Raw genomic sequence first — 23,722 nt, 5'->3', positions numbered from 1 at the left:
AAAGGATAAAACTGTGCTGACACTTCTATATGAGAAAGAGCTTCAACAACAGAAGCAGCAGTTACTTTAAAATAAAGAAGTGAGGTAACTCAGGTAACTGTATGTCCACAGCAGTTATGCTCCTCCAATTTCTAAACTAATATTGTGGCTGGTAGAATTTATCACACACAGCAGTATGATAGAGCCTCAGATAAAACTTAAGTCCTCTGTCACTAAAAACTTTGCATAAGCGGTGAAAAGCTACAACTCTCTTGCTCCGGATAATCTGAAAGCAATCTTACTTCATTGTTTGCTAAAATTCAGCTTGTGCACACTCTAGTTGTCAACACAAATCCATCAGCTGCATCCTGATTCTCTTTCACAACAAACATTGTACAAAGAATCATGTTAAATAGAAGGAGTTCTTTCTTATTTCAAAATATCATCATTTTATTATTTCATAGCAGTTGTATTCATTCAGAGCAACTGACACCTAACAGAAGATGCTGAGGATTATGGCAAAGAAACAAAAATTATTTCACAGGCTATCCTGAGTTGGAAAGGACTCACAAGGATTACCAAGTCAAACTTCTGGCCCTGCAAAGGGGAACACTAAGAATCATACCATCTGCCTGAGAGCACTGTCCAAGTGCTTAGTGAAAATGTGGGATACTGACATCCCTATTCCTTCATCTCTAACCCTGGAAGAGTTAGCTTTAATATACTATTTCTACTATAATATACTCACTACCTTTAATATACTCCTCCAGGATCTCCTCAGTCATAGCATATTCAGGAGTTTAAGCTGCTCTTCAACCCTCAGATGGAGAAACTGAGAACTGATCCGAGTTCTGTTGTTATTTGTTTTCCACGTAAACATTAAACACTTTGGGAAATACATTTCATTTCATGACACCCAGGCTGAGAAGAACAGCCTTTCAAGAGTGACAAGAGCACCAAAATCAATCTTCTGAAATTGGTACTATTCAAGCTCACATTTAGGCACCTTGTAAGCATTCATGGATGGTCAAACACAGACAAACAAAGATGAAGTGCAGATCTGAGAGTTCAAGTGCAAATTCAACTGACCACAGTGAAATTATTTGCCTTCTCTGAGAGTTTCAGACACAAGAATATTTATATTATTCTGGGGGCTGATGTAGGTATTCACGGAAAATATCACCCCAGCATGACTCTGTGTGGTAGAGTCTCACAATGCCCTGCATTTATTCTCACAATGATTCCAGAGCAACTAAGTTCCATTTACTACCATAATCTTTTCTTTTCCCTCATGGCAACATCAGAATACTTAACAAGGCCTCTGTGTTTCTTTTTAGGCTAATGAACCATTGCTAATATAAATCAAAAGCAACTCACAGCTCTGTTGATTGAAAAACCTGTTGATGAGGATCAAGGATAGAAAAATACTTGACTTCTTTTTTAATCTTTCTTCCTCTAATGACTTAAAAGATCAAATGCAATGAAAAAGTCTAGATATTCAGTTTTGTCAGACAGTGAGCAGATTAGAATAAGAATATGCAACTAAACAAGATGGTATTTACCTGGGCATTTTCCTTACCACAATGAAGAAATTATATTGTTTCACAAAAATTATGAATTAAAACAAATGTAAGGTGATAATTGCCTGTATTTTTAGCTCTGTGTGTATTAAGAGACTGAACTCAATCTCCTTTACAATGAAGTTTAAACTATCAGTTGATTAGCAAATCACTTAGATCTACGAATGCTGGATAAAATCTAAAAAATGACAAAACACGGAAAACTCTCAAGGCAACTGGATGCAACTTCATAACTTAGATAACAGAAAGCTGATAGGAAACACACTGCAGGAAAAATCCTGTACTGGCAGAAAAAAAAAAAAGAAGAAAAACAAAAACCAACAAAAACCAAGGCACCAGGTGAGGTAATTAGCTCTTCCCATCTGTAACTTCTGCGCTATCCAGCTCTGCTAGGCCATCTGAATGCTGCTGGTGATGTGATTAGCAACGGAAGAGGTAAAACTGGCATGTAAAATTTGAGCAGTAAAGCTTGAGGGTTGTTTGCCTACTGTTGGCAATGGACAGTTTATACTAGTTGGAGCAATAATGACAAATTCCTTTTCAAATACATTGGCTTTCACTGCAGGTATTTTGAAACAACCCAGCAAAATGAGAATTGCTAGACATAGCTGGAGACTGAGTTTATCTCCTATTTAGGAAGTCATCTCAATAGCAGCTGAAGTTAGCAACTTAATTTGCTTTGAATTTAAAAGCTAAAATTAATGGCAGCAAAAGAAAACAATTTTCAGCTCAATTTCAGCATAATGAACAGGAGCTGCATACATAAACAACAAAAGTGTTCTGCATTTTAAGATTACATAGTGAACTTGATTCTCAGTAGTTCTTCAAATGGAATTCCCATTTCAGTCTATAATTGACTGTTTATTTCATTGCTTTTTGAACCTTCAAACATCACTGCATTTAATTAATTAAACAAACAAGCAACAGTTTGATTAATCAAGTATATAAGCAAAAAGCCATTAAAAATCAGGATCAAGTAAACTTTCTTAGCAACTTCAAAACTCATTACAAGATCACATCAATAATGTTTTGTCAAGAAAATAAATAAAAGACAATAGAAGTGATATTCTGTAGATACACAACTGCATGTGACTACAGCTTTACCACAGAACCTAAGAGGCATCTGGTACTTCTGAAATAGAATCCAGTTGTATTTGCAAGCAAAAGTAAGCAACTGAAATAATTAAAAAATGCTGAATAGAACACATGGTATAAGAAGGGCATGGAAGGAAAAAAAAAAACCCAATAAAAAACCCCCCAAATCAGAAACCTCTCAAAATTCCAGTTCACATAAATGACTGACACTAATTATGACAATGACTTGAAACTCCAGTACATGAAGAAATATTCATCCTACCAAACTGTTTCACATTAATATAATTAGGCTACATTTATGTGTGAATAATTGACATCACTTATTTCTTCCAGCTAAGTGCCTTTAACTTACTTCATACAAAACACAATCAGTGTAGGTTACTATGGTGATCAACATAATTCAGGAATAATTGGGTTATATTTTAAACACATTTGGTTCTTCAACCTGAGGCTCAGAAAACATTCCATAGGCACTCTGAACTTCAGCTTTCCTGACTGAAGTCCATGACATGGTGAGGAAACTAAGACCTCCTGCAAGAGAATAAGCCATTAAAATGATCTGCCCGTGATGCTGAATTATGTATAAAACCATACCATTCTTTCTGCCAATTATTCACGTTGAGTAATGATATTTGAAACTTATAAAAACAATTACCAGGCAATTTGCCTGTAAATTGATATGGCTGCATTTCACTGATCATTTTTCAGGCATGGTATTCCAGGCAGCAACCTCCCCAGCAGAGCATTCACTGCATCAGGCAGGCCTGACCAGCATTTAGATGAGGAAGCCCTGGCAGAGCAGGAAACACCTGTGTCTTGGGGATGGGATGTCGCTTCAACAAGAGCACTACTTCGCTGTCCCAACACCAAACAAGATCATGTTGTGCCTTTTCACAGCTACAGCATAGAAAGACAGATGCTTAGTTCATTAACATAAGCCAAACTACTGGGGTTTTTTTCAGAACTTAAGTGATTCATATTGCCTCATAAAATCAGGGTTTGTTGGCTGGATAAAACATGTCAAAATATTTTCACACAAGAATGGATGGTCAATTATGTGTTCTTTCATAATTTTGCCATCTAATTTTGAAAGAAAGCATTTCTCCACTTCTGCAAATAAACAGATGTTTGCAATATCCTAATTAGTAAGTTTTACACTAGAGGCATCTCAACTCTCAATACTAGTGGATACCACAAAACAGTACAGAGAAGGTCTTATAACCACAGGATCCAGAAAGTCACAAAACAATCCCATCTATGATTTGGTATGGAGCACACTGGCAAGCATAGTTTAAAAAAAGGCTAAGGTGGTTTGCAGTATTTTTGCCTTGTTGTAGCTTCTTTTCCAAACTGGGTTTTAAATCAAGATTACAATTAGTGAGATAATTCCAATAGTATTGATCGCAATGCAATTCAAAATGTTATTTTGAAACAAAATATTTTGAGATTCTTCAGGATGCAGAGCTTCAGTTAAAATACAGATGCATGTACAGAAAATATACCTGTGAACAAAACACATTCACATGTAGGATATGTGTGATGAGAGCACACCTATAGATCTGTCAAAAACAAAATAACAACACAGGGCCCTGGAGCCCTTGGACCAGCCCCTTCCTCAGTACAGACTCATTATCACAGCCTGGGGATACAGCACTTGATGCTCCTCATTCCTGATAATCCAGATCAGAATTTTCTGCTTGTTTCTATTCACTGTCAGTCAAGACACCAAGCTCCCTGCAGAGCAGTTTGCTTCATCACTGTCAATTTGGAAGCTATTTACTTTCTCTTTTGTTAAGAGCAAACATCACATGCAAGATTACAGCAGAAGAAGGCATAACAAGAAATTCCTCCAACAATCCAGTTGGTATCAGAATCTTATTTGCAAAACACTTACTGCAAGTTATTAAATTGCAGGATACATTATAGCACTTGGAATCACAGTATATAAACACCTATGAAAAAAAGAATGCATTCCAAAAAGATCCTTATGTGAGAGATAAATACTGATGAACAGAGCATCTTGTAGAGGATTACACAAAACAACCTGCGGCACAGACAGAAGCAGATCTCATATTTCCTGATGTGAGACTACATACTTCTCCTGTAAATTATATGATTCACTTTTGCTTGCCCACAGTACATCTGTGGGAAGTGAGTGATGGTCTAATTTAGATTATTTATAAAGTAAAACTAGTTTAAAAATACATTTATTATTTGCTTATTTTTACATAGCCTTTACCTGTACACAGTTTATTTTAAAAAAAGTCAAAATTAACAAGAAAAATTTAACTCCCCTCTCTTTCCTTTTTTCCTTCTAAAAACCCAGAAATCAAACAACATAAACCTCAACATTTTTGTGACAGCCTAATTACTGACTTCTGAAGGTGCTGCAGAGAATGCACCAATCTGCACAATACCCTTGAGTGTTAGATCCCTCTGCTAGAATTCCTCTGAATTATGTGACAGTTACACAAGATCTCACATTCGCTACCAGAGAGTTCCCTACTGGGTGCAAATGAGAAGAGCATCATTGCTCAAACATCACTCCCTGCAAAGTCACCATAGTAAATTCTTTCATCTGACTCAACAGGGACACATTTAAAAGACAGTCCTTGATTCAATTAACCCTCACAAGTAACTTTTACTTTGTTTTAGCATTTAAAATACACTAAGTCTCTAAGGAAGCTAACAAGTCTACACTACAAGATAGGAGTCTCTGAAACTCAGATTATCCTTGATCCTTCCCAGTTTCATTAGAGCTGAACCAACTCTAACATCACAAAACACCAAGGAAGACAGTCTGAAAAAATAACATAATCAAGCTGATTTGAATTTTTTGACTGGAGCAAAACTACATCTTTACCAAGCAATTTGCTAGGGTTGCTTTCAAAAGCAAAGTTCTGCATCAATTTGGAAACTGAACTCAAGCTCCTAACACAAATATTTCTTTGAAGTAAATATGTTTATAGAATTATAGGGACTACCAAAAACATTTGTTGCTCTTCTCAAAGCCGATATGCATCTAAGAGTTTATAACTATCTCACCAAAAATGCTGAAAAAAACCAATCTAACCTAAATGACATATTGAATATTACATCCCCTTCCAAACCATTCAATAAACACTGAGAAAGTGCTACAGGGCATGAAGAGGTCCCAAGATCACAACCACAAAATCTCATTTGCTACATTAACAGAAAGGCCAAAATTGCTCCTTGAAGATGACTGAAATTCATAGTTACACTTCATTGGAAACTCTGTGTAACCCATGAGAATTCCCTTTTTCTAACATCTGCTGTGTCACCTCCAGAACAGCTGACAGCTTCTTTCCATTGCAAGTGACAAATGGCAAAACTAATAAGCAGTAATGACTCAGCAGCATTGCAAGGCTACCACCTCAAGAATCAAGAAAAAAAACAAGTAGCTTTAAGTATTTTGAGCATGTAAGAAGTCCTGTTTCTCTAATATTACTGTTGTCATTATAGTGCAAGAGCTCTATTGTCATTACATTGCAAGGGTTCCATAACACCAGAGTTTCATACCTCCTTTCTCACAGTCAGCTCCTCTAGGCACAGGCTCTTCCTTATCGTCACAATCACCATCTGACTCCAGATCCCACCAATCCACTCTTTTATAACACTGCTCTTATTGGCTACAGGTGTGGCCTGTTAACGCCAGGCCTGCTCCTGATCTTTAGTAATTGGTTCAGCTGCAACTCTTTAGGGGATAAGATTACATTTTATACCACCTTCATTTACCCATACTGTATCCCCCTACATATTACCTCACACAAACATGCTTAAATCTTCATCGATTTAAGTACATGGTAATTTTGCAGAATGAGCAACAGTTTAGGAAAAGCGTTTGAAAAAAAAAATTACAGAAAATAGTCCAAAGCTGTACAATGAGCACATTGTAATACTCATTATAGTACTTCTATAGGAAAGACAAGTACAATTTTTTAAGTTAATGCATGAAAGCCTAGGGCGAAAGACTGACAAAAAACCCCAAACAAACAGATAAATGTTTCTAAATCCTATCCTCTGCTCACTGCCCATCACTTCAAAATACTTAGGTACACTAAATGCAGGAAAAGGTTTTAGCTTATTCTTGCAATCTGGGCAGCTGTACTAAACAGAATAATCCACATGAATAGCAAGATAGAAGAAGCAGGAAAAAAAACCAACAAAAAAAACCCCACCAAAACTACCAAGATCATGAAAGAGCAGAAGACCAAGTTCCACTGCACTAGCACATGAGAAATTACAGCTCACCACATTATTAACAACCTAAAGGACGATGCCCTCAAAGACCAACTTCTTTCTGTAAGCAATCTGCACATAACCTCCTTTATTTTTACATCCATGCATATCCTACTTGATGTCTGTATGCACTGCATCAGATAAAGCAAATATGGACAGCATTATGATTTTTATCAAATCATAACACCTTACACTGCAACTATCAGTGCTCCATAACTCCATAAAATCACTTTAATCAGTGCACACCACCTCAATAAATTGTTTGATTACTTGTACCTGAACAGCAGGGTAAGGAGCAGAGGTTAAATCACTTAATGGCAGAGACTACATACTGAGCTATAAGCTAAGAAGCCATTAGCCTCTGCTTGTTGAGACAAAACTGCTTTTCCCAAAATTATGATTTCATCCCATAGCACACAAACACTTACAAAGTAACCTCTGAGTCTTTCCCTGGTTTTTGACTAATTTTTCCCAGTGGGAGTATTCAAGATGCTAGTATTAGAGATCATGTCAAAGATGGAAAAGCTTATAAAAATATTGGGCTCAAAAAATCTTGCTTGGAAGAGAGCAATTTTAGTCACCTACTGAGACAGTCTATTGGAAAATACATGCTCAAGATACAAAAATCAGAAATCAAACTGTGAGATTATGGTCTTAGGCTAGGTAAGAAAATCAAATATCCTTATTAAGAATCCCCTATTTAGATTATTTTTTTAAAATTAATTTAGTTTTTTAGGAATCTACCTATGTGATCCAGGCTGCCAGGAAAGACAAAGTTAGACACAGACCATTCAACTTGTTAGCCTGACAGTGGAAATTACTTAGAATAATAAGCAACACAGACCCCCAATAATGTCTTCTGGTAGATGGAAAATATCAAGGCATCATATTTATGCAAGAGAACAAAATTTTTTTAAGATCAGAGATAGCAAAGGACCTAATCTGCTTCCTATCTTTTTCTACTTTCTATTAAGGAACCAGTCTCACATCACTTCTAAACAGAGCTGGAGTGGGTTAAAAGGCACGCTGAGATTTTAAATTAACCTCATCTAAATTAACTTTGAATAAGTTATTTTTCCTTCAGATTTTCTTTCTCCTCCTCCTAATTGCTTCCATGGTCTGATCAGGCTAGTGAGTGTACCAAGTCTTATAAGAAAAATAAATCTGTTTAATAAAAATTTTCTTTAGGAATAAAGCCTTCTTACTACCTATTTCTACACTGCTTGGATGATTTAGAAATAGTCAGAAATTATGTCCTCATTGTTTTGGGAAAACAGCAGAGTTTGTATGGACTAAGACTCACTAGGGAGGAGTACTTTCTGAAGGCTTTTTTTCTCAAACAGATATTAACATTTTAATTTAAGGAAGCGCACTGTGCTTTGCTACCAATTCTAATTCTCCCTGCAATACAAATAAAACTGCTGTGCTAGCTTCAAATCTCTTTCTTTCATATCCATTCCTAGAAAACACTTGAAATTAAACATGGCATCCCCAAATTTATTTACCGGAAAAATTATCATTATCCTCAATATGACCTTTTGTTCCTCTAAACTATGCTGCTGTTGCTAATAGATCAGTCCATACAATGAGAAATTTCCTATGGAGTTTATTCTTTTACCCTGTGTTAGCAATATTGTACTCACATATACTTTTAGCCACAGCCACTTTTTGTCTTAATCATGTTTAAGGCAAATGACAGAAACTGAGTAGCTATTAAAAAAAAAGTCTCACAGAGGGCACTGGATGTGTCAAGTCCAGGCTCCAAAGCCTGAGGTCACTTCGGAATGAGCTTAAATCTCAAGTCTGTGATCCCCCTGACTTCAGTGGAGCTAGCTATGTGCCTTAGGCTAAATATGCTCTTAATTTTTCACTTAGATGTTCTCACAGCAAATTCTTGAAGCACTGAAAAATTCCTGTTTCCCAAAGGAAAAACATGTTTTTTCTAGAAATCATTGATACATTAGTAATGCTTTTCCCCCAAAATAGAGAACGTGCATTTATACAAATGGTTGAAGACACAGAATGAATTTGAATCTACAATGAACTCAAAAAAGACAGATCAAAGGGAAAAGTGGTAAATGCAAAACATGCTGAATCATCCTTCATATAGATAGGAAGTTGAATAGAACAGTAAATGTGATGACCTAAGCCCTGATGAAATATCAGCATTTCAAATATGTTTTTGCAGCAGTAAGTAAAGGGACAATTTATTCCCACACGTAATTAGGAAGTATTCTAATCTCCAAGGACTTCTGATTACTCCAAAATGTCTAAACTGTAATTTATAAATACAGCTAGTATTATTAAATAATCATGGTAATTCTATTCTACATCTACAGTCTACTGGGGAGACAGAATTCTTCATTATTATAGATATGAAATTCCATCAAACTTATCTCAGCTGTCTGGACTACTAAGCCTGAAAGCAAGCAAGACTCACTATCTTTTACCTACAGTTTCAAATATTACTGTTACCTGAATAAACTTAACTGAAATCAAGCACTAATCAAAGATTAAAAATGTAGAAAATATAGTGGCTGTCAGCACCCCACTCCTCAATATGAGATTCGGCCAAGATTATACAGCAGAAAAAAGCCCAAACCACAATTCTTTAACAGAAACAAACAGAATTAGGTCAAGAGAAGGACAAAACATGAAAAAGTAATGGGTTCTGTTTTTTTTTTTTTGCATGACAACTCCAAAATGAGCTGAATTTGCAAAAGCAGTAACTAACTTTATAAAGCTGTAATTGTAATAAATCCAAGTGCCATCTAAGGTAACATAGGCTCCTGCATATTTCAGGAAAGTACAAAAAGCTTGGTATGTAAGAAAGGAAAAGATACATTAAATGTGACTGTGAAGGGGAAGCAAAACAACTTCACTTCTAGTTAAGAAGAAAGTGACACAACTGGAAGTGTCTTTCTTTACCTACAGTTTGTTTGAAAATGGGGGAAATATCAATTCTCCCACTGAAACAAAGTGCAGTCTTTCCCGTCACCTCCTCTGGCCTTGCCGCGGATCCTTCGCGACCCGCCTAGCACGTAGCACTGAGCTGATGCAACAGCTCATTATTCCTGTATTCCCAGGGGAAGAGCCTCAAGAGTGTTTCTGGCAGGTGAGCTAAGAGAGCAGGCTGCTGTGAAACCAGATGTACCAGCTACCACAGGTCTCCATCTCTCCTTCCTCTGTGTGTGCCGTGGGGATGAAGGGGAGCAGCGCGTGCAGGAGGGACACGCGTGTTCCACAGAGCCCCTGCTCGCGGCCCCTGCAGCCTGGAAAACACAAACCACCTGGGCTCCTCTCAACCTCTTCATTTGTTTTCAGAAGACAGGGACAGAATACTACTTCTGGGAGAGTCTGAAAAATTCTTTAAAGCTGCTTGTCATATATCATTCTGAATGAAGTTGAGAGAAACTCCATTCCCAAAAAAACATGTTATTTTTCCCAGAGATTTTTCCATACCAGTTTCCTTCTTAGCTCTATTCATTTCTTTTTCTTTTTCCGCCTACTCCTACTCTTTACTACCTGTGCTAACTCAGTGCCAAAGGATCACAGTGTGGGTTTCCACAAAAATTCAGTACAAGGTGGAGGCTTTTGCCTGGTCTGCCTCGTCCACCAGCCAAGCCCACCCTTCCAGACGCTCAATGCCAGCCAACAGTTTTTCCATGTAACTCCACACAGCTCTGCACAGCCCATTTGTGAATACAAGTCTGCTGTATTTGCAAACTGAAGGGTTTGATTAAATATGCTCAGAAGCAGGAGCTATTTGCATTTAATCCAGCACATGCTGACAATAAGATGGTTAAGCAATGTATTTATGTTATTCTAGCTTAAACCTCATAATTTACACCACATCAGTAATGTTATATATAAGGAGCATGAAGAGTATTTTTTCCTGAACCCCCAATCCCGCAAAAATCTCCAAATGAGTCAAACAAATTAAAGATTAAGTAGGTAAGAAAACAACTAAGTTGAACATTAGAAATAGGGTTATTTCATGTTTTACTAAAGTAGAAAATGTATTAGAAATAGAGAGACTTATCAAAACTATTTTTTGTGAAATTAACAGCTTTGGGAAGAAGCACAAAAAATAATATTACAACACAGCTGTGCTTTCATTTTATCTACTTCCTGCTTTTCAATCTCCAAATACGTATATTTTTATAGTAGATAGCTTTTTTATTAAGAAAAACCTCAGAGAAAATATTGGTCAAGTCCAGAAGTTCTTCAACAGGTTAATCATGATGCCTAGGCTTTTGAGAGTCAGCAAAATTAATTTATTATAATAAAAAGAGTTGACTACCAACATTTTTTTTATAACAGTTTCTCAGGCCCTAGGGTCTCTCTGGTTTCCTTAGCCTTTGCAAAGACATTGCTGTAGTCCTTTTTTCCTAAAACATATGTGAACTGTGTTTGCAGGGCTGGAAACACTTAGAAAGCAAGAGAAAATGAGCACATTATCCATCCTGCAACCAAAAGGCACCACACTTATTTACCATCAATTTTCTGTTTCATATCTCAGATTCAGCACTTACTGCGTTACAAACAAGCATAGCTATCAAAAGCTGGATGTAAGGAATTAAAGCATTTTAAACACTGAAACAGCTCAGAGAAATGCCTTTGGTCTGTCAGGTGTGCTTCACATTTGTGTACATGCCAGTCCTTAGGTACAGACATTTCTACAAAAGCTATTTTAGGCACATGCACACAGAGCACTGTAGGCTGAGGGATGCTGCATGGGGCCACTGTCTCCAGTTATCAACTTTTCACAGCCACCTTTTAGTCTATGGTTTAGCAACTCCTCAAATAGCAAACTCATAAATGCTTAGTTCTTTGTCAAAACAAAACAAACCACCAAAAATAAACAAAGAAAAAAAAATTAAAGGGATACCCATAGATTCAGTACTGCAGCGTGTAGTAACATTTTGTGCATGATTTGCCATTTGCAGATCTGTGCATATACGTGTTATCCATCCTGCAACAGAACACTTGTTTGTTTTTTTTTTAAGTGCATTTGGAATACTTCCCACTGCAAACACAGTTCCCTTTAAATCTTAACTGGAAGCAGACTTTATCTCCTAAAGACATCACAACATTACAAAAATTGGGGGAAAAACAACACCTAAACCCCATAACACTGATGCTACCCTCAGCAGGCACAAGGAACGCGGTGTCCTTTGATGAAGCTACTGGAGCAGTGGCAGGCAACCCTTCCTTTCACAAGCTTTCATTGTCAAGCTGTTCCCTACAGGAAGGGTTGCATGGAAGAATTTTGAGAATTGGAATGTGATAAGGAGATTGCTGGGCATTATTCACTTTGGGTCAGATGGAATATTCCAAACATAAGCCAAACCACACAAGGTACAAGCTGAAAAATTCTTCAAGGTTGCCTTTCAGAGTTTATCTTAAATTGTTGCCTTGGCAAAGAAAGGTGTACAATGTCCTTCTCAGTGCAGAAAACTAGCTAGGCTATAAAAACCAAAAGCACAGTCTTCTTCTAGGAGTCCCTGAGAGGACAAAACATCCTCATGTCTCAGGAAGACCCTGTACTCTCAACCAACCTGCAAAGCATTTGCTACCTATTGATCCTCCCTCCTAAAGCTGAACCTGGGCTGCAATAAATCTCAGGCTTTACTACCTGCACAGCATTTATTTCTGAATTCCTGCCTCCTAAAGGGAAGTTGGAGGTTAAAACATAAATAAAATTGAACAAAAACCAAGCAATATGAAGGATTTGATAGAACACTCACAGGGACAAAAGAAGGGACAACACACTCTCTCATCACTCTCTCATCACAAGAGATTCAGGTAAAGAATCTCATATATATAGATATATATATATATATATATATATATATATATACATACAGAACTAAACTCACCTAATATTTTCAAACACTACAGCAGATTTGACCCAATCTTTGAGTAATGAAGGATTTTGGAAAGATTTTAGAAGTAATTTAGATTTGAGCCCAGGCTTTAGTTGATTAGTATGATAGGTTTTTGCAATATTTTTTCCACTTGTTTATATAAAGAAACCTGTGGTTTGCTTTGGCATTTTTTCTGCAGAAGGAAATAAAAAAATCATGGGACCAGTAACAGTAGCAGATACACCAGCAACAGCAATGGCAGTGTCTGCTCTCTGCTCCACTTCTGGAATGACACATGAAGAGCCACAAACCAGAACATAATTGGCCTCTAAAGACTGAAATAACTCAAGTTATTACTGCAGCTCCATCCCATTGGCATCATGAGCCTCTCCCAGACTTTACTGCCAAACTCCCATGACTTCTGGAGTACCACTTATGTGCTACAAGTAAATTAATTGACGAGCCCATGGTAACGCTGGAAATTGGCATCAGAGAATCCAGCTCAACCCAGGAGACCCACACTCAAGTTTTAACTATCAGAACACTATTTCTTTCTTTACCTAAGAGTGAAGCTACAATGATCCCAGAGATAAGTATTTCTAAATGCCATCAGTAAACTAAAAGCCATCTAAAAGCCATCAGTAACTCACATACAGTTTCAGTCTGACCTTGAAGTAGGATTACTGTAGAAGTTGTATGGAAGGAGCAATTGTTTTTTTATAGAAAAAGAGTTATGGCTATTCTGTAAAACAATTATAAGCTCATAATTGTTTCTCTTATTCCCTAAATCTCTCACAAAAGTATGAATAGAGGCCATACTCCTCCAAAGTTTTCATCACATTTTCCTTTTAGCAAGACACCGAGTCCAGATCTTTGTAAATTTACAAAGCAGGAGAGAAAAGCAGCATTTGGCACCCTACTTAAACTTTGCAATCTAGAAATGTAGATTTCCTTTAAATAGGACACTACGCTTTGATTTTTCATAATGTTTATTATTGCATTTATTTTCTGCCTGCAGATATTATTAAAGATGATGTTTCATCTCAATGTATGTATAAAATCAAAGAAATTAAGAAAGGCAATCTGCCTAATTTAATTACTGTCCTGGTTCTTTCAGTAAATGATGGCTGAGCATACCAATATGAATAAGGATTTGTAACTAAATGTCACACTATAATTATGAAAGAGCAGGAAATTGAGATACAGACTCTGAATCTAATTGTTCTATGATAACCACACAAGTGCATCTCATGCAGAAGTATTCTTTAATGACCCTGAAGTTCACCACTGTGCTCTTTTGCACCTCTTGTCCATTAATGAAAAAATTTCTTGATATCTAAATTACGTGATGCTGTGTGATCCTGCTCCACTTAGTGAGTAGGATTTACAAGTACATATCACTAGTAAAATTTGTAACAGACAGGAATCTAACATACACCATTTGAATATATCAGTCCTTCACCACTCTTCACACCAAAACACAGGGCTAAAAATACCAGTTTGCTCAGGAAATTGAGTATTTTCCTTGATCCACTAAGAACACACAGCACAGGCACATTATCTACATCCCAGACACATTTTAAACATATTCTGAGGAAAGCATAGCTAGAAGCTAAACTTACATGCCTCCTCATCAACTAGGTTTGGTTACAACTAAACTTTTAAAGTAAAATACACTAAAAGAGATTTAGGATAAAGGTAACTTGGTAGTAGTCCTAGGCTGTGTTGTGTTTTTCTCAATTAAAATAGGATTGCACCATTGATTTACATAAGTAAGAGAAGGCAAGCAGGGCTCTCAATTCAGCATTCCTTTTTCAGAATATGGATCAAGATCCTGAAGACTAACCTTATATTAACCTAAAATTTCTAACTAGTTCCATTCCAATTTAATAATAACTTCACTATTTCTTCTCCTTACTCTCAGCACTTAACACCTGCAGAGTCCTAAGGCAGGCCTAGCCACAAGTGTGCAACAGTTACTTGCAATGAACACAAATATGCTCTTTTTATTTGATAGTGCCACACATCTTTTCACTTGCAAACCCTGCAGAAATCCCTTTTCTCCACGCTCAGTGCTCATTCGGAAGCTGGTTAAAAAAGTTTAGAAGATGCCAAGTTTTATTTCATTCCCTGGAGACCTTAAGTTATTTAATTACTGTGCAGAATTTATTAAACAATGCTTCAGAGGAAAATGTGCACCTTAATAGAATAGGTCATTCTGAAAATATACAAAAAGCCTCTTACAACTTTTCCTAGATATATGGAAACTAGTGGTATATGACTTTCCACTCAATTCTTCAAATCCATGCTGGAATTCAGACATATGTGTGAAATCGGGCTGGCCACACTTGTGGCTCATGATGTAGCTCTTCACCACAAGAAGTTTGGTGGAGGAATTGCAGGCATTTATTCAGCAAGACGTTTTCTCTTGCAAAACTGAAAACTAACATGAACTTTACCTTTTGATTGCTGTTAGGACATCTGTATAGTGGTATAATTAAAGTAGTGAAGTTACACATAATTTTCTGCTTTTTTCATTATTAGTACTTCTTACTTTTTTATTACCTTATTATCCAAAATTTGTAGTGACAGGGGAAGATGCTAGCTAGCTAAATACTCTTTAAACCTGCTCTTTGGCAGAGACAAAGAGTTCTCTATTACTTTACTGTCACAATCTTTATTGTGTTCAAAGCCTTTAAGTATAAACCAAACTGCTATTATACACTCCAAACAGAAACCTAAAGAAATACTGTTCTAGTTGAGCCTGATCTGTAACACATAAAACTCTAAAAGATGGCATTTGGCAATGATGGGGTTTCAGAAGTGCTCAAGGAACTGAGCGTCCAGTTCCAATTAAAAATCAAAATAGGTCATTTGTTTGTAAATGCAGAAACATAGTCTGCTGCCAACAACACATTCATGAGCAAAGCAATACATTCAAATAACTGAAATATTTCTGCTCTAGTTCTAAGCAACTTTTTGATAAAAATGCATAGTTAGGGTCTTTTTTTCCTATTATCTATTTAAAAGCAAATTAAAACCTTTGAAAAATTTGCTTTCCTTGCACTGACAAACTCCTGGTCAAAAAAAAAAAAAAAAACACCACCAAAAGACCAAAGGAGTTTCATCACAACTCAGCACTCCTACTGCCTACTAAAAAATTAATAAAAATAATTAATACATTGAATTAATAAGACACAGGAGGAACTCCAAACGCATCACAGAATTTTTAGCTAGTTCATCACATTCAAAATACTTCAGCAACAACCTAATATTACTGGGTCAGTACACCAACTATTTAGTTTGGCTAGGTACTGATGGCAATTGATCTGCAGACTAGCTGGATTCCAAAGAAATACAATACAAATGCCAGACTTTTGCTTACTAAAAAAACAAGCACGCTGTGCTTTTGTTGGTGAGGCAGCTAATATCTAATGTAGGCATGTTACTAAAAGACCATATTCTGATACAATGATTTATTCTAATTTGACATTTACATAAGTATTTTTGTGTATCCACCTCAAAACCCTTTCTGCCTTCCCCTCAGTCTGCAAAACCCATGCTGTAATCTGTCATTTCATTCATAAACCTTGAGCAATAACCAAAACATGTACTTCCACAGAGCTAAGAACACACTTAAAATGCTTCTAAAAGACACGGTCTTAACTTAGGTTTGATCAAAATGTGTTCCATCTCTGAAAGTATTTGTTTTTTAAGAGCTAAATAATATTTTGATGGATTATAAAGTTTCATTCCCCAGAAAAAAAGATAAAAAATTTCCTTTCTGAAATATGCAGGGTGAAGTAACAATGCTTCAGTATACACTGGGTCACAGCTTTTCAGCTGAGGCTAGGGCAGCATTTAATCCAAAACAGCTAAAGCACTGGCCAAAGACAAATCTCTCCTGAAAATTTTAGCAAGCTACATTATTCAAAACTACTCAGCAAGCATTCCAGCAGCAACATGATGGATGCACAGGCCAGCATGGGTACACAGCTAATCAATATCACACCCATGAACAGTCAGTGCATAGTGTGGAGCCTGATGGGGAAGAGACAGGAGCATGTGCTTAATATTCAGCACCAGGAGCAGTTCCCCAGCTTTCAGCCACACCACTCACTGCAAATTCCAGCTACACACACATCTTTGTAGGGGCATGCAGGGCACCCTGCCACCCATGGCAAATACTTGAGGAATTACCAAAGCCCCTGGGTAGCTGTGCTGTCGTGAACTTTCAGAAAAGGCCACTGTTTACTGCAGTCCTGATTTAATGAAACACCAACCACATAAAACCACTTAGATTTCAACAGGCTACAGCACAACACCAGCACACAACTCACGCACATTAACGAGCATTACTTGAATAAATTCCCCACTGCTTCTATCACTGAATATAAAGGTCTTCCTCATTCATTTGACTAATCAATACCTGGAATCAAATACACCATGTTTCACGAGGGAAAAGGAAAATGAATGAAGCTAAATTAATGCTGTCACTTTCTATAAACCTGCAATGATTTCCCACTATAGAAACCACTGATTTCATTATTTTACAACTGGAAATCAAAGCTGCAGCATATTTTAAAAGTCTAATTTACTGAGATTAATAAAAAGACACCCACAAGACTCATCATGTATGTCATATTATGCTTCATTTTAAGCATTCCATCTTAAGACCACTATGCAAAACTCTCAGTAAATCACATTGATTAATATTTTAAATTTGTATGCAGTAGTGCTCTGCACTCACCAAATACAATATAAATATTATTTTATTAAATTTCAAAGCAATTGTGTTAGGCAGGATAATAAAATGTCTTTGTCTTACATTCTTTGTCTCAACAATACAGCCTTTAAAACAGAAGCAAAAGTAGTAAATTAAAGCAGTAAACTCACAGAAAGTTGCAAGTGAGGGAATTCCAGACTTCTAAAGCTGTGCTAAGACCAGCAAAGCACAGACATTTATGTCCAAAGTAGAAGCATCTGCCTGAGGTTTGCAGGTGTCTCCTTAGCTTCTGTTGTATGGTTAGAGAAAAAGTTAGGGATATTTTTTAATTTGCTAATTCACTAGTACTCAAAAGGATTTATAGCACCTTTTTGCAGGAACCTCATTTCATGAGGATGCTGCTGGAGGGCAACCAGCTCATTAGGGAAAAGCTGAGGGGACAGAACAGGAGCACAAGTGAAAAATGAGTTGGAGTAATAAATAAATAAATAAAACCCACCATAAACAACATAAGAGGCAACCGATCTTTGTCTCTTTCTTCTTTCTATTTCTATATTTTAATTAACACAGCATACCACGTTCTGGAACATCTCCTTTCCTACCAACTAGCTTGTAGCTCCTCTTGAAAGCTCCTTAATAGAGAATTCTCCCAGAACTCTTTCCAATATAATCTTATTTTCTATTCATAAATGGTCACTAAAACAATACTAGATCAATGCAATACAATTATTTTGTAAAATTAGTATTATATTGTAAGCTTGAGTACAAAGTCGGAGACATACCCTCACACTAACAAATACTGTTCTTTAAACTAGAGCAGCTAAAAGCAAAAACTGTTGTAAATCATATCTTAACTAACAAATCTCTAAAAAACTGGAGTTCCTAATGGCATTTAAGAGAATTTCTCAATTTGCCATTAATCAGTTCATCAACAGTGTTTATTAACTGGGGCAGTACCCTTCAGAATTGTTACATCTAAATTACTCAGCTTGATGTATACAGCCTCCTCACCAAGGCATATTTTTGATATTCAAGTTACAAATGTGATGTTAGCCCTTGTATTCATGTGATTTGTCATTAGAAATTGTCATAGCCTTTTAAAGAATAGTTATTCCTAGCTATTCCTTAGTTATCCCTCTGTAACAAATGAAGAAAGAACTGAATAATTTTCCAATTGTACCTCTTCATATTGCAATCTATTTGTTAAAATACTGAACAGAGGTTCTCTTGGGACATGTCTCCCCATAGTAATTCCCCACAGAATTGTTTACCAAAAGCCAAATGGAGCACAGGTGAATGGCAATACAGCTGATGGCTTTAACCAAATAAATGCTGCAATCAGCATCAGTTCACAGAACATGAACTGAATTTTTAGTGTATGACAAACAGTCACAGTACTGCTAATACCTTTGACTTCCAGAAGAGCATAATTTTAATGTTTCTATTCAAAAAGCAGCATTTTGTGCAATATTTTTATACTCATGAACACCTTTATTTTGATAACAGACTAAGAACACATGCAATAACTCTCAGCTGACTTCAATATGACACATGTGGAATCGAAGATACAAGATCCCCTGCACGTATTAGAGAAACATGAGGACCTTGTTAGGAAGGCAAACAAATACTGCAATAAAATGGATTAAATATGTAAAGCTGACATAATATAGGGCTGAATCTTCTATAGAAGAGACAGCACATCCATCTAACCTCTAACTAAAGGAGGCTCACAAATCTATACACCTGCAAATGTCCTGACTGAATTTTACTGAAGCAAGCCATAGGTAAATTCTCAAGCTCATAGTTTTAAAGAAGCTTTCACAAAATGTTCAACAAACCTGCAACTGGCAAAAATTACAGAAAATCATCTACTTTTCAGGTCAGGAAGAATTAAACAGTCCTTTGGTTTAATTCCAATTCCATTAGAATAGTTTGTTCCACAGTAACAGTACTGGCTCATCCTCCATGTGCTATCAGCTGTCTTCTTGTTTCTGAAGCAGTCAGAATTAAAAATCTTTTTAAAAACATACATTACCTCCCAATTACCTGAAAGAGCTTATATGTGCATGCCCAGAAATATGATCAATTTTAATCTGATTGATTTATGAAAGTGTAAAGCTCTTCATTAAATTAACTGTATGTCTTTAACGTGATCACTTCTGAATTCTGGTGCCTGAGGAAAAAATTGCACCAAAAATATTTGATAATGTAATTTAATTGAAAAAGTTTAGAAGAATTCTATTTAGGTATGAATAGAGATGCCTCTTGGAAAAAAGAAAAAAAAAAAAAGGCAAACCCAGAAGTGAAAACAGAGAACAGATTGACTTGGAATTACTGAAAAGAATTTTTGTTGAAATTTCTTAAATCCTGCAAATTGGCCACTTCACAAAGGAATCAGAAAAGGAATTTGTTACAAGTGTTTAAATGTCAGTATCTAGTTCAAGGCTTTTATGCACTCCAGTGGTATTCAAATGCTAAGTCACTAAAAATCAAGCAGGCTGCCTCAATATCTTAATACAAATTAAGGTGATGACTTACAACCATATGAACCATTTTGGGCCAGATCCTCAAGCAAAACAAAAATATCAGCTTTTTGGTAAATTTTAGTCAACTTCATACTGTGGCTCTACCCTTCCAAATCTTTCTTCCAAGTGAATGACTTTAAAAAACAGTGACAGCTAGAGAAATTGTAAATTTTTTGCAGCTAGGTTTACCACCAAAAAAATAAAAGCAAAGAGTAAATATTACTAAAATAAACACATTTGTGTTATGTTAAATGTGCATACTGCATTGTGTGTCTCTTTTTTATTGCTCAGGATAGAAATGGTCATTCAGAAGACCGTTCTTCAGATGACAATGTAGATCTCTGTTTTAAAAGCATCTCATTTGCTCTGGATAATGAGCCAAGAGCAGGAAGATTATGTGTCATAGCACATCTCCATCTTAATTACTTCTCTATCAAGTATGTCGCTCAGACATTATTATTTTAGCTGCTCCAGAAGCCACTACAAAATCTTTGTAATCATATTCTGGACATAACTTTTATTTCACTGTTAATTCAGTGCTTTGTGAAAAAAAGAAGGAAAACAAAGGTCAGGCCAAGTGCAACACATCAGGGAAGTTTATTTATGGAAAATTCTGCCAGTTAATTCCTTTCCAACCAGTCCAGGGAATAAATAAGTCTGAACCCCATGATTTCTTATCAATGTTTGCTTCGGAAGCTTTTTGAAACCACATTTCTTTCCTCATCATTCAACTTTCTGTAAACAGTTAATAGCACTTTTCAGAATGGGTTAGAAAGGGCCTTTTCTGTGCAGTTCATTTATTGCATCCCAGCTTCCAATAATTTAGAAAACTATGATCATGAACATATTACTGCTACAACCCTCCACATTCCCTACCAAAGCAAACAGAACAGATGTTTCATCCTATAAGCAGATATACAAACAGGTTTAAAAGCACAGCTCAATGGTTAAACAGAATTATCATAGAGATAATTCAGATATGTTCAGAGAACAATCAACACAGAAAATATCAAACAGGACCACAGTTCCAGCAGTTTATCTGTAACCATTGCTAAATTTGCATCTTTGAGGAAACAAGAACTGAAGATGGTCCACACCAGCCAGCAAAAGTCTCAAAAAACCCACTTCCACATGAATCTGCAAGAATGTGCACTATGGGCATCTATGTGGGAGAAACTGGGATCAGGGAACAGCAGGTAAAAGAGAAAGTGAGAATTCCTTGGGCTTAAGTTCTTAGCACTGCCAGAACAGAGCATCACAGCAGAGTACAAACCCAGAACTGTACCTGGGATCAAGCACAAGTCCCACACAGGTTTGAAGACTCCAAATCCTGCTGAGTTAGCAGGACCTCTGTTCACAGACAAGGCCCTGCTGTCCTACATCCCAGCAAAGGAAATTCCTCTTCACAGGTCCAACAACTTACCTTGCATAATCCTATTATAAAACGGTAGTTAACACAGTATACAGCAATAGTTTATTGCTATTAATCAAGGCAGTGCAACAAGGCTTTAACCAAACAAGAGAGAAACCATCAAGTTACACTCATGTTTCAAGCCAAACCTTCTTTATTTGAAAAATATTATTCTGGCATACCCAAAATGTGATCACAATTATTCCACCGATGCTCTTTTGTTAAGTGCTGGGGGTAGGCAGCAGTCATTTTAAGTATTTAGAAAAACAGATGGGCCTGCCCTTGGTACTGAAATTCTGTAGCTGTAAAAATCACTTCCATTTCATAACTGACCATATGAAGTCCAAGTGCTTTATAAACAGCATTTTTCTGATTAATTACAAACACATTTAGAAATAACTCTAAAAAATTAATACCACTCTCCTCCTTCCAAGAAAATTACTCCTTTTTATTTCCAAGTAATTGTACTGAACATATTTGCTTTTTATTCCTAGAATAACATTACCTCACTAAAGACAGACAGCATTTATCTGACTTACCAGAACGCTGGTGATGTTGCTCTTCCAGGAACTCCAAGTCAAGCATTAGGTCATCTTCATCCAACTCACAGGAACCCAAGTTATTCAAAACATCCTAGCATAGATTAAAAAGAAAAGAAAAAAGAAAAGAAGCATTAGAAACATTTAGACAGGTGTTTTAGCCAAATTGCTCTGTACAAAATGATTTCCAATCAGATCTGGAAAACATGTTTAGGAAGAGCTACAGAAATTTTTTCTGCTAATATTAGAGCAGTGAGAAATGGTATGAAACAACTGTCCAACCTGAAATGTGTTTGTCACCATTGTCTTTTTAGAGGATCCCAAACATTTAGCAAAAAACCCCAGAAGTACAAGTAATATCTACCTGTTCAGTGATGGTTTTGCACCTTTGCAAGTGTAATCATAACTTTTTATGAAGAATAAAAACGTTATTTTTAGCACAACATAAAAGTATCAGTGAATGTTTTTTATTAAATTTTGTAATTCTGAGCACTGCCTGCCCTTACTAATGTATTTTGAAGAGAGAGATTTACTGTTTTATTTATCAAAAGGATAAAGAGATGCAAATGTAGCATAAACAGGAAATTCAGGCATGAATTATTAACTTGTCAGTTTTTAAGTACTTATGTGGGTGGCAAAGGCTTATACAGACAGAGAAGATACCTGACTCTGAAGTGCAGCTGCTTAGGTCCCCATGACCATTTGTTTGCCAAGTCTTAACCACAGACAGATAAGGCAGGTTTACACATGGGATAATAACTCTCCATCTTCTTCCCGTGTGTATTTTACTTTATGGTCATTTCTTTTGATGTGGTAATACACTGATTTTCTCCACAGTCACCAACACTGAACCAAAGCTAATACAATGTCTTCTCCAGCTGGCATTTTGTTTGCTGATCAACAAGCAATACTGCAGGGCTCAATTTTGCAGTGCACCCACAGGCAAGTGAAAGTCATTATATGCTGCATGGGATGGATGCTGGCGCCCTGTGCACTGCACATGCTCCCAACACTAATGTAACACAACAAATCAGAGTGAAACAGGCCAGGTTATCATCCCAAAGCATTGAACTGTCTGGGACATCTCTGCATAGCAATCTGCTGTATAGAAAGTAGAGAAATATGACAGTAGTATGCATTAAACTAGCAAAAGCCCTTCTTAACTTCAGTTCAGATGATATTTTTTTAGGTTCCTTCTAATTCTTTAAAGTTCCCACCACAACAGATGTCACCTCTTATTACTACTCACCACTTGCACCTAAATAACCCTTTGGAGAATTTATTTCTTTAAATTCTGTTTCCAACTCTTTCACAAACAACATGCATGCAACACAAGGACTTTTTCTTGCAGTTTTTCCCTTACTTACCATCAGCACAAGAAACCTCTTATGAGATACAGAAGTCACTGCTAATGCTGTTACTAGATTTTTGCTCCCTTTTTAAATGTTGATGCTATTATGCACTCAACTAAATCAAATGGTATATTAAACTCAAAGTACAACATACTTCGTTTATATATTGTTTTTCCCATGTAACAAAAAAATTTAGTGAAAACATCCAGAAGAACAATCCCTGCAATTTTAAAGCAACAGCTAGAAGTTTTTCATGCCAGTAGAGGCAAAAGGTAAAAAGGCTGGAGTACACAGGTTTGTTCTTTGCCTTAAAATTATTGTCTATACTACAGTTGACCAACTGAAGCCACATTGATATTAATGCTGAGCATCCTCTGAGAAGCTA

The 23,722-nt window shown here is 36.4% G+C and overlaps 1 protein-coding gene across 6 annotated transcripts in view; it reads right to left on the bottom strand.

Moving 5' to 3' along the window:
• Window positions 1-23,722, bottom strand: part of CCSER1 (coiled-coil serine rich protein 1) — a 626,504-nt gene that overhangs the window by 468,687 nt on the left and 134,095 nt on the right. For all 6 annotated transcript variants that reach the window (XM_059470534.1, XM_059470536.1, XM_059470538.1 and 3 more), the window contains one exon: window positions 21,986-22,079. In XM_059470534.1, the coding sequence (XP_059326517.1) occupies window positions 21,986-22,079 (94 nt within the window). The remainder of the gene's footprint in view (window positions 1-21,985; window positions 22,080-23,722) is intronic.

Source organism: Ammospiza nelsoni, chromosome 4 (assembly GCF_027579445.1).
Source record: "Ammospiza nelsoni isolate bAmmNel1 chromosome 4, bAmmNel1.pri, whole genome shotgun sequence".
Classification (NCBI taxonomy): domain Eukaryota; kingdom Metazoa; phylum Chordata; class Aves; order Passeriformes; family Passerellidae; genus Ammospiza; species Ammospiza nelsoni.
This window is presented reverse-complemented; position numbering and strand designations above follow the sequence as displayed.